General features: G+C 38.6%; 4 protein-coding genes across 4 annotated transcripts; 3 read left to right on the top strand and 1 right to left on the bottom strand.

Moving 5' to 3' along the window:
- The first annotated feature begins 2,153 nt into the window (after positions 1-2,153).
- Positions 2,154-4,422, top strand: LOC131288110 (TBC1 domain family member 15). The gene is made up of 3 exons (XM_058317224.1): positions 2,154-2,284; positions 2,366-3,301; positions 3,373-4,422. Exons 1-3 carry the CDS (start codon positions 2,261-2,263, stop codon positions 4,393-4,395), a joined length of 1,983 nt encoding a protein of 660 aa, XP_058173207.1. The 5' UTR covers positions 2,154-2,260; the 3' UTR covers positions 4,396-4,422.
- Positions 4,423-4,658: 236 nt separating this feature from the next.
- On the bottom strand, positions 4,659-5,937 carry LOC131289772 (KRR1 small subunit processome component homolog). Its single transcript, XM_058319086.1, has one exon. The coding sequence runs from the start codon at positions 5,731-5,733 to the stop codon at positions 4,678-4,680; it is 1,056 nt and encodes a 351-aa protein (XP_058175069.1). The 5' UTR covers positions 5,734-5,937; the 3' UTR covers positions 4,659-4,677.
- A 397-nt stretch (positions 5,938-6,334) lies between these two features.
- LOC131291220 (NEDD8) lies at positions 6,335-6,997 on the top strand. The gene is made up of 3 exons (XM_058320409.1): positions 6,335-6,432; positions 6,559-6,689; positions 6,753-6,997. The coding sequence occupies exons 1-3, from the start codon at positions 6,415-6,417 to the stop codon at positions 6,838-6,840; spliced, it is 237 nt and encodes a 78-aa protein (XP_058176392.1). The 5' UTR covers positions 6,335-6,414; the 3' UTR covers positions 6,841-6,997.
- Positions 6,998-7,461: 464 nt separating this feature from the next.
- On the top strand, positions 7,462-10,120 carry LOC131282836 (transport and Golgi organization protein 6). Its single transcript, XM_058312377.1, has 3 exons — positions 7,462-7,576; positions 9,156-9,793; positions 9,866-10,120. The coding sequence occupies exons 2-3, from the start codon at positions 9,251-9,253 to the stop codon at positions 10,118-10,120; spliced, it is 798 nt and encodes a 265-aa protein (XP_058168360.1). The 5' UTR covers positions 7,462-7,576; positions 9,156-9,250.
- Positions 10,121-12,070: the final 1,950 nt, after the last annotated feature.

Below are 12,070 nucleotides of genomic sequence, written 5' to 3'. Positions count from 1 at the left end.
TGCTGCTTCCTCTCCTAAGGATCCCAATGGTGCTGGGACAATTACATGCGCAAGAACTTTGTGGACAGTAGAAGGCATTTTGTACCAATTGTAATGATGGATGTAAAACATGTATGTGTCTTTGCAACATATACTAATTGTTTTTGGATTTAAAGGCTGTGAACAGTTAATGGCTATTAAAATATTTCTAAACCTTTCTATAAGTTCTGTTTCTATTTGCAAAATATCGCTCAATTTTTCTATGTTTGAAAAAGCCCGACGACAAACATTTCCCGTCGTACTATTTCCACCCATTTGCCTTGGTTCATCTACTTTAAATTTTTTTCTCCAATACATTTTTTTTCGATCATTATACTTGCTTTTATATTTTTTAGTAACCTTCCATTTTTTAAATCCAATTCTGTACGAAATGTGGAGCAAGCATTCGAAAAATCCATCTAACAGTGCAGTGGAGATATTCCATAATATAAATTCTCAGGATTCTATTCTAAGTGCTCTACACTGTTCATTTCTATTGGTTTTGCACCACATATACAACATGTTTGCATAGACAGAGTGTCGGTTAAATATGCCAATATTTTTCCATCAATTAAACTCATGTAATATGAATAGTTTACTGCCACATAACTTGTTTCATTTAGCTTAATTGTATAAGGAACTAACCTGGCTATTTGGCTTTTGATTTCGTCTACTGTTTGTATAACTTTATCTTTTGACTCTTTCGCAATCTCGATAACAATTGGCCTGCAAAACCTTACACTTTGTGGCATCAAGTTAATCCAGATGATACCTGAATCGTCACTAATGAACGAAAGACGGATAGGCGTTAACGCCGATACTAGTAAATCACTGTCTGATGCAGTATTTTCTCCGGAACCATGAACCGGTTGATTGTATATGCTGTGTCTACTAGATCCGTCAATGCCCCACGAGCGCAATAATACGACGCTTAGTGAATCACACAAAGAAGATGAAAGGTGCCGCAAGATTTCTGCTTTTTGCATTTCAATTATTCTACATGCAGTGTGATTCACCAACTCTTGAAGATTAACTTCAACTTTTACAGGTAAGGGTACAAACAGAACAAAATGTTAGTGTAGGGTACATTATTCCGAGGAATTCTGGGTATAAACAGATGAGTTTGTGAGCTGAAGAACAAGAAAAAGCGACCTAATACATTCAAAGCAAGCCAAACCAAATTTCATTCTTTGCCATTGACTTGGCTTGTCTTTTCCCTTTCACGTGATGTTCAACCACTACCCTGCTTCACATTTTAACGATACGATCATCTACCTATATTTGATTGAATGACAATTTCATATATTTCTTACCACACATGATGCTGCATATGGCATGATGGAGACGCCTAGTAGGTGATAAACTATAAGCTTCACATATAAAGTACAGAATGACGTACAGATGCGCGCGTATGCGCAAAAAAACCTATCATTTATTGTTACAAAACATTCTAGACTATAAGTGGGTATGCATCATATTACAATCTTTCACAATCCTTAGCGATGGCGTAAGGTTAAAGACAGAAAATTGAAAAAAATTCATAGAGTTATGCGAAACAATGCTTAATATTTTGTGACTTTCAATTTCAATTTACTTAAACTGTCAACAATTTTAAAGCATGATAATATAGCTTTCCAAAACTCTACTTGAAATTCGATTCCGACCATTACTATAGGAGTTACAGACCTTCAAAGTTGATGGATTTTTTTCAATTTTTCACGCAATATTTTCACAAATCTTGACTTTGACGGGCTGTTTCTCAGAACCTGGAAGAACGGGGGCTCTAGTTTTTGGGTCATTTCTTAGTTTCATCTTGTAGTTTAAGAAAACATATGTCATTTTTCTGAAATCCAAAAATGAATTTTTGATTTTTATCCCGGCTTCGCTCCATCGTGCAAGGTAGAGAAAGAAACGTGTAACTGCATCGTGCAAGTATTGCTTCGTTCCAGTAACTTTAGACATATCCTCAATTTTTAAAACTTCAACTCGGTTTCGCTTACAGAACCCGATCTGTTGGACGGACCTTGGCCATGATAAAAATATTTTTTTTATTAGTTAACGTCAAATAAAACAAAGACACGGAATTGGTTAGATCTAGGAATTTTTATTTGACGCGCAGATCAGCCAGGTGTTTATCGTCATTATATTTCTGTAAATGTTTGGTTGGCGTAACTTGTGTTTAGTTGTTAAATACGTACCTCTTCACCTTTTTTAAACTACAGGCCAACCATAAGGAGACATAATGGACTGTGAAATTGAAATAGAGGTAAGATGCTTGGCACTGAAAGAGAATATTGTTTCGTTTTGCTTACGCAGTTTTTATTTCCTCTCGTTTCAACGTATTAAGGAAAAGTTTATTCAGAACGGTGTCTTGCTGAAAAAAGGAAATGCAGCTTACATTTCGCTGCTCAATACGGAAGGTATATTAGTCTTTGGAAAATGCACCAAGACAAATCTTCATATTTTTGAGTGGAAACCTGAAACATGCGAAATCACCGATTCGGAGAGTTTAGAAAGTGGATGGTCGTTGGTTGACCCTATATCAAAACAGCCTTCGTCCCCACCACAGGGAGTCCATCCTTTTGCTGCATCGAAATCAGCAGCATCACATTCAGCCGATTCTACCATTATGGGAGGTGGCAATGATCGTGTCTCGTGCAATGAACCCGCGTACGGATCCATAAAATTGAAACTTACTCTCCGTGTGTATTTGCGTGATCTAAGAGGAATAGAAACACACAAAGAAGAGTTCAGGTTGTATAACAGTGACCATACAGTGCACAGTGTTTATCTCTTCCGACAATCATCTACTAGTGTTCTGATTCAGTTGTTGGAAAGATTTCGCTGTATACGGAGAAGTACGCATCGGAAAAATTTTTATAGATGTATCGACGATCCTGATCAAGACAAATTGCAGAAATCATTTTCTGAGCTCAACATAGCTGATATCCGTGCTCGTCCTCGACCCCGTCCGTACATGGATATGTTATCAAAGCTTGCAAACGTCCAACAAATACTCCCCTTAACCAGACCAGCGCAGAGTAATGTTCACAGGGAACTTAGGTTCAGTACATTAACTCCAACTGAAACAGCTGATTCAAATCAGGTTTCTATAGCGACGAATGATACAGAAGAGTCAATTAACGATGAGAAATGGAAACTCATTGCAAGACCGCAAGTGACTCGAGGGCTCCCTTTAGACGCCGGATCATGGGAAGATGTCAAGTGTCCCAACGGATCTATTTCTGATCCAGAACGAGTGAAAGAAATTATCTTTCATGGGGTAGGACAACATTTCTATCTGTTATCAGTAAATTTAAGAAAATGTATCCATCCAATGTTTTTGTTTTGCAGGGAATAAAGCAGGATATTCGAGCGGAAGTATGGAAGTATTTGCTGGAGTTTGACATCTGGGAGCACAGTTTGCAGCAAAGAGACGAGCGGCGCGCACAAAAAACGCAAGAGTATTTTCAAATGAAGTTCCAATGGCTAACGATAACACCAATTCAAGAGCACAACTTTACCGGCTACCGTGAACGTAAATGTCAGATTGAGAAGGACGTTAAACGCACGGATCGTACGTACGCATTCTTCGCCGGTGATAATAACCCCAACTTGGCGAAACTGCAGGATATTCTGATGACTTACGTAATGTACAATTTTGATTTAGGGTATGTGCAAGGTATGAGCGATCTACTAGCACCTATTCTCAGTCTTGTACAAAACGAAGCGGAGAGTTTTTGGTGTTTTGTTGGATTTATGCAGAAGGTGTTTGCCAATTTCGATATCGATCAAAAAGGAATGAAACAACAACTGGAAAATTTGCGGGTGCTGCTTTCCTTCGTCAATGAACGTCTATTCAATTATATGCGTGAGAACCAGTCGGAAAATATGTATTTCTGTTTCCGATGGTTACTGGTATGGTTTAAGCGTGAATTTTCTAACTCAGATATAATGCAATTGTGGGAAGTTCTGTGGACAGGGTTACCCTGCCGGAACTTTCATCTGTTTGTGTGTGTCGCTATATTGGATCAGGAGATGGATGTGTTTATCGATGGAAAATTCAGTTTTACTGAAATCCTGAAGCATGTTAACGAGCTGTCAGGCAATTTACATCTAACAACTGTACTCGAGCGGGCAGAAGGTGTTTACCTGCAAGTGAAACATGCTCTCGAAAACATGAAAAATCCACCTGAGGAGCTTAGCAAAATAATTGGTGAACACGTATCCTTAGTTTGTAATGAAAGTACCAGCAGCACAGATGACGAAGATAGCTGTTTATCGATTCTAACCGAGCGTACAGCAGAAGAAAAAGAGATACTGCAAAGAAAGCTGGACGAAGCTTGCGATCTTTCACTGAGTTACATGTTTTTTTAAAATAATGTTAGGTAAAGGTATCGAAAACAAAAATTTCAGTGAAAAGAAACAGTTGTACGCTCTTTGCCAACAACTTAAATATGATAAAAAAACTTCTTGCCGTAACGGCCGTGTTTGTTATGCCTGCCCTTTAAGGGCTTACTAGACTCTTTCCCTTTGTGTACGAGGATAGCCAGTCTTATCCTACAAGGGATGGGTTGAGATACAAAGCTCGAACATGAGAAATAAATAAATGATGAATATGTTGTTACTTTTCTAAATCTCTCATAATGTATTTCTTGATTATTTATTGTTGACTGCTCTTTTGCTGGCTTTCGCAATTTTTCCTTTCAGTAATTTCACATCAATTTTGTTGGGAAAGGAGCTAGCAACTGAGAAGTCTGCACGACCACTAGATTCTTTTGGCGCCACGAAGGCCTGCTCGCGACGCTTCTTTTGAACATTGGCATCACGTTTTTCTTTAGCTATCTGCTCTTCCTGTTTTTTAGCTTGCTTCTGTTCATCGGTCAGGAAGTATTCGCCGGATGCCAACTGTTTGTCGATTTTACTCTCCAGAAGTGGCGGAGGAAATGGCGTATAGTCCTTCTTCTTTTTAATCATTTTCGGTTTCGCGCGTTTTGATGTATTCTTTGACTGGAACCGAGGTAAAAATCGCTCCCAGTTTTCCTCTCTCAAATTGTCATCCTTCATTAGCTCTTTTTTTATCATCAGTGCTTTAATGTTGTATATTGGGTGAATATTCTTCATCGTTTCTTCGACAACTTTCCGTACACATTGTAGACCTTTATATGGCCCTATAGCTGACACAGTTGCTCCTTGCACCAGTACGTAGCAATTCGTTAACAACTCCAACGACTTCAGAGTACAACCATTAGGGCCTATTAGTCGGCTACGTCGTTTCACAAACTTGTCCTTATTGCGAACGAGATTTTTTATTTTAATGATGTCGCAGCTAATTTCGTCATCCAACACCTTAACAGCCTGCTCGTACGGGACAGACCGAGACAATAATTTGATGAGATCGCGTGCTTTCAGAATAATGAAGGGGTCCCAAGTTTTTCTCGTTGTCCGAACCGTCATGTTTCCGACTATGAGGTCAAGTTCCGGTTTTATATGATGTGCACTGAGACTTTTTTCAACCAGCGGCCAACATTCTTTAATGTATTTTTCACGATATTTTGGAAAAAGACATGAGAATGAACTTTCTTCCACCATCCCGTTCGGGTTGTCTTCTGGTTTGAATTCCGGTATTTTTAACAACCAAGCATTCTCCACTGGTCCATTGAAATGTTCAATGTTTCCAGCTTGGTCTCCGTTATCAGATTCCGAGTCACTCATTATTAAAGTTTTTGATGTCACTTGATTACAAATAAATGTACCGCACTGCGTTCTGAGCACGTGTATTTACTTCTATATGCTTCAACCAAGGATCATGAGCCTTTACGAAAGGAAATGGGATGAGTTGTATACTTCATAAACATGCACAAAGGATTTTATTGGTTATTCACCATTTAATTGAAATTTGCAAAATAGCACACTAATTTTGTCTTTTGTTTGTCTTTTGCAATAGCACAATAACAAAAAACCTATAAAAAGCACAATAGCGATGAAAACTTAATGTGTCACAGTCACATACTGCAAGTCATCCACTTTTATGACAGCTATCATCTGTCAGTGGAATGATCGACGTTTAGTCCGATTCTAGAAGGTTATTCATTTATGACAGGTACCTGTCGATTGCAAAAAAAAATTGTATTATCTAAGAAAACTACATGTATATAACACACATTCTATATTTATTCAATCCCTGTCGGATATCATATCAGTTTTGAAGATGATAAATACAAACCATATACTATTCAGTATTTAATCATCTTGGTTTTGACAGACAATTGACGTTTAGTCCGATTCTAAAGGGTGATCCTTTTTATGACAGCTATCTGTCAGTTGGATGATCTCGCGTCTGAAGTATTGCAGCATTTTGCAGTGGTTTACAAATTCCTAATAATAAGCTCAATCATGTTGATTAAAGTTAAGGTTTGTAACGATAAGTAAAGTTGGTGGAGACTTGGTTGGTGCTAGTGTTCCATTTCTTGTTTTATCTCTATCCAACATTCACGTTGGGGACAACATTGCGGATTCCGGATCTTGGGTGATGCGAAGACTCTGACCGGCAAGGAAATAGAAATAGACATCGAGCCTACGGATAAAGTGGATCGAATTAAGGAGCGTGTAGAGGAAAAAGAAGGCATTCCTCCGCAGCAGCAGCGATTGATATTTTCTGGCAAACAAATGTATGTATAGCAACATTGAGCAAGCGCATCATTGTGCGGAAATAACTTTGTCTTGTTTTTCAGGAACGATGATAAAACTGCTCAAGACTATAAAGTACAAGGCGGATCTGTCTTGCATTTGGTTTTGGCGTTGCGAGGCGGATATTCTTAAACGTTGATGACTAGAACAACATTTCTGATCATAGCGATGCAGAATAAGTTAGATCCTGTGTCCATTATCGACGTTTGCTCTTAATTATTGCTTTATTTTGTATCGAAGGAATGAAATGATATAAAACAATTATAGGGTAGAAAAATTGTTTTCCTCTGCGTGGGCTTGTGTCGGATTTATTGATAGTATCGAAAATGGTTCCCTCTTCGGGAAGAAGGGTTACGATCTTGAAAAAGATTTGTACATCATATGTATGAGATGCGATTAGGAATGTTATTCAAACATTACTAAGTCCGTAAGAGCGTTCGTATGAAAAAAAATGGTGAGCCATGTTCTCTTTTTGTCCATTTTACAGAAAACAGGAGCAATGGAATATTTCACTACTTGGCTGTCAAAATAAATGAAAGATATTCGACAGCGTCACGAACGAAGTTGTTTACAATTTTATTCACGTCAAAGTCTCCAGGTGCCAGGTGTGGGACACGCGATTTGTTATTGAACAAAAAATGGATAGTAAAGTGCTGCAAGAAGTAATAAATTGTATTGCCAGTTTGAAAGCGACAGGTTAGTTGATCACTATCAAATATGTGTGTATAGCATACTGACTTCTGTATAATTTTTAGACATATCCTTGGCGAAGCTTTCAGATTGCTTGAAGTCTGTGCCTGAGCATACGGCTCTTGTTGATGTATCTAAATCGGACACTTTGTGGCAAATAACTTGCAATTACTATTTGGTATTGACCAAATTCGCCGAGAAAAATGTCGAGGAACAGAGTGACATTTCTTCAAGCCAGGATACAGTCGATTTCCACGGAGCTATCGATCTCGTTCGTCAGTTCACATTGCATCTATATCTTCCGCAAGAACTAAGACGATTGACTAAAAGTGAAACGCAGTTGCACGTGATAGTGGAAGAACAGGAACGTATTCGAAGGCTATCTTACTGTGTTGCTCAATTTAGAAGCCTATTTAAGAACAATCGTTTAGCCTTGCATTCCAGAATGATCGATTGTGTCATCGATTTCATGGCAGGAACATATAGTTTATTCGGAGCATGTGCATTTTCGGAGATGGAAGGAATTGCATTTCCTAAAGAAATGATGTTTAAATGTCTGCTTAGGATAAAAGGGTGTAAAGAATTGCCATTGGAAATTTCCAAAGCAATACACGGGAATTTATTGGAACTTACTGGAGAGCCAGGCGGATTTACCGCACTCTGTCGTACTTTGTTGACAATAAGTGGAAGTGAAGCAAATGTTCCCGTATGGCATAAAAGCCAAGTGATTGCGAAAATTGTCGCTAGCAAAGGACACACCAAAAGATTTTACAACCAAGTGTTGACCGATTGTTTTGCCATGTATCAAGGGGCAATTTACGCAAAAAATGAAAACGCCCTTACGTACACAAATACGTGCGTTGAGTGTCTAAAACAGTTTTACCAGTTGCCTATCGCGTATAGTGAACTACATAACAAAATAGAAACGTATTTTATGCGACGTTTTCAAAAACTCTCTTCGCCTGAAGAATTTATTACGGGTTACGTCGTGGTAGATCAATCCAAACTGCTTGCCGAACTGTACGAATGTCGCATGGCGTTCACTGGAATTTCAATCAATTCCTTACCATCATCGATCTTAACTCCTTATTTACCACTTTTTTTGAAACTTCACTCTATACTGCCTTTGGGATGCAAAGAAAGAAGCTATCTTGAGGAAATGATCATCTTTTGTCTATCCAATCGAACAAAAAATGAATTGGAACAAGTTGTGCTATCCATGGCGTTGGAACTTTCAACCTTTGAAACTCAAAACGGATGTTTTTTCCTTCATCCTAGGATAATCATTAAACAAACGCCAGTTAACGGCTATTACACTATTCAGGTAGGACCTCAAGGAAATAAAAACAGCTTAGAAGGTGGACATCTACTGCCACCGCTCGTGACTATCCTTAAATCAACGGATCGCAATTTACTTGTTCACGATGTTTTCATAATTCTTTTGAAACAACTTATGTTATCTACAAGACTAGAAATTTCTTCAGAGCCTATTATTATCATGGATGCGGCGGAACAAGAAGACGTATTATGCAGACGAATGTATGAAAAGTGTGTTTTAATTCAGTCACTGGAAGATTTAATTAATGTAAAAAGGTTCCAAAATCAGATATACGAAAACCCTGATGATATTTTGAAGATCTTTGAAGCTTCACTTGCCTCCCACATAAGCGATGAGTGTATTGATATACAAAATGAGTCTAATGTTACAAGAAGTAGCAAAAGGACAGATGTTTTAGATATTGTCTTGTCTATTTTAGGAGATTTTTTGAGACGAGTACGAAGTTCTGATAAAATTAATAAAATTGTAAGGCTTCTGGAACAATATAAAAGTTTACCGGGATGTACCGATCAAATGAAGATAAAGATAGATTATATTTGCAACACATCAATGGTAGACAACGATACGATATCCGATTCCACCTGTCACAATGCGCTGTCCTTGTGTGCTGATTCAGAACCGTATAGCAAAGTGTACGGTACAACACTTCTCATAAAATTGATTAAAGAACGTGATGTCGAAACGGTGGCACGACGTCATACTATCCTCATATTGGCGTTAGAAAACTTGATGAGCGAAGAAAGTTATGCATTTTTGAACTCCGTTCGATTGCTTGTTAGTCTGTGCGAAGTCTTCGAAACAGAAACAGTTGAAGTACTTATAAAGGAATATCATAGCGTGGATAAAAACATTGACTACCGTCTAAAGATCGGCGAAGCAATTATAAAGATAGTTGAAGTTCTTGGCCCAACTGCAATTCGCTACAGAGATGAACTATTAAACTGTTTTCTTTTTGGGATGAAAAATTCCGTTGATGAATTTCGCACATCGAGCCTTGCGAACATTGGAAACATATGTCGCATCCTTTCTTATCAAGTACATCATTTTTTCTACGAGGTATGTATAAAGAATGACAAAAAAAAATTAAACATCTCATCGCAATCAATCCGTTTTTCTTCATATTTTCAGGTATTTGCCTGTATAAGCTGTATAATGGAAACAGATACGTTTTTACCAACTCGGAGAGCCGCTATTCTTGTACTGTCACAATTAATCGAAGGAATGGAAGGTTTAATGGATTTGCAAGAATATTTGATTTCCGTTTATCGTTTTCTGAAACATGTTATTGTTACTGACACGGACGATGTGACCAAATTACAAGCGGCGGTAGCACTCGATCATTTGAAATCAAAAACTAAACAATTCTTTACCGTGTACAATTAAATGTAAATTATTGAAGTATTAAAAATTAAGATATAATGAATATTACTTTTGAATAAAAACATGAAGAACCTTATATCATAATCACATTCTAATGTAAACGTTTGTAATTTCATAGCGTTTAGTTCGATCGGGCAGGAACTTTGTTCAGTTTAAGGTGATTTGATATTTATTTATTATTTGACCCGCATTTATTACTGATTTCAAACGTTTTCAAATTTGTGTCATGTGGCACGGAAGACTTCCAGCGGTTCCTTAATTTCGAAGAGTTACGACATTGATCTGGACTAGAGTGGAAATCGGCCCATGAGTACGACAGGACTGACTATCCACGTACAATACTATAGCTAACTTATTGCTCCACATCTGTTATTTTATTTAGAATGCTCTTCTAGTTCATCACTTTTTTTCTATGAACACTATATACTCACTTGTCGCCAAAAATATGTGTACAACCTTTGCTCTTGTCAACTGCTATATATCGGCGTGATGTGGATCAATGTTGTATATCACTTTCTTATAGAAATTGTTTAAATTGATTTCGTTCAGTTCTCTTGCTATTCACCATTCAGAAAAAATATTTTGCTACTCAAACGAAAGTCAATACTCAAGGATCCAAACTTTCGATGTATTGTTTCAAAGAAGTGGCGGGCCGCATCCAATGTTCTTGGGGGCCGCATGTTTGACATCCCTGGCGTAGACGAAGCTACCAGTAATGCCGCGATACGGAAATGGATCAGCGTGGCGGGCGAAAGTGAACAGTTTCTGATGGAGCTTCGTCAGGCCAAGACCGCTCAGCGGTTGTAGCGCCATATAAGTAAATAGTAAAACTACACATTAAATTCACCAAACATTTTTTTTATTGTAGTATTTTTAAAATGTCAATCAATATTAAACCAATAATAGTATTGATGTTTAAATTTAACTATATGAGGTGTATCAATGTTATTTCATTCAAATGTTTTGTATTTGGTTTATTTCATGGGATGTAATCAATAACTATAGTAACTAAGCCTGGTATTTTGCCAGGCTTGACTATACCCCTCTCAACCAGGGGTGGGCAAAGTCAGATCCATGGGCCCGTCAGGGACCAACATCAAATCTCAATTTTTGTCGGATTTACTTCATATATGAGTCTTGCTTTGTCGTAAAAACCTACGGTGTTACATGTTGGGCGGGAAACAAATTCATTTTTTTACATACAGAATGCTTTTACAAGAAACATGTAAGGACATCTACATCAATCGCAACACAATTGTTTCTAATGATGTGGATAATGTAGTTTGAAAAACCCTAGGGTATTGCACTACGTGTGAAAGCTCTTATCCAGTTTAGAGCGGGCCAGTACAGGTCGAGAAATAAAAATGGTACCCTGGAGCAACTTGTTGCAGTTGCGTTTGCAGAATGCCCCACGCTAACGTAATGCGAGGGCATGCTGCAAACTTATGCTCCAGGGTCTCAACAGCGGACGGGCATGTTGGTGTGTCGGCTCTGTCGGCTCGGAAAAGATGCTCCCCGTTTAGTATCTTCCCATTTTCTAGCAGGTACAGGGCGGAACGTTGTGCTGACGTCAGCCTCCTGGAGCTTAACGTTTCCCCACAATCTTCTCCACATCGTGTGTGAGGAAGCTCCAGCCATCATTGGGTCCGGTAGGGCGTTTGTTGCTGCGCGCGGCAGACCTCGTGTTGATGGTGTTCGTCGGAGGGTCTCTGGCACGTACGACAGGTGCTGGATAACCTTGCGGAGGCAAGGGTAGTACGACGGGATGGAGTTGGTATCGGGAGGGTTCCCAGCATTGGCGATATGCTCAGAACCGATCACCAAACATCCCTGCTCCAGGAGGTACCGGTTAGTTAGCAGCGCTTGTGTGGTGATGACGGGAATGTGAAGGTTTAGACCACCGCGGTCTCGTGGCAACGCTAGCTGGTGGAGAGGTACGAGGATGCCACCAGT

The sequence above is a fragment of the Anopheles ziemanni genome, chromosome 2 (assembly GCF_943734765.1).
Source record: "Anopheles ziemanni chromosome 2, idAnoZiCoDA_A2_x.2, whole genome shotgun sequence".
NCBI lineage: Eukaryota > Metazoa > Arthropoda > Insecta > Diptera > Culicidae > Anopheles > Anopheles ziemanni.
The sequence above is the reverse complement of the archived record's forward strand: the minus strand, read 5'-3'. Positions and strand labels throughout refer to the sequence as shown.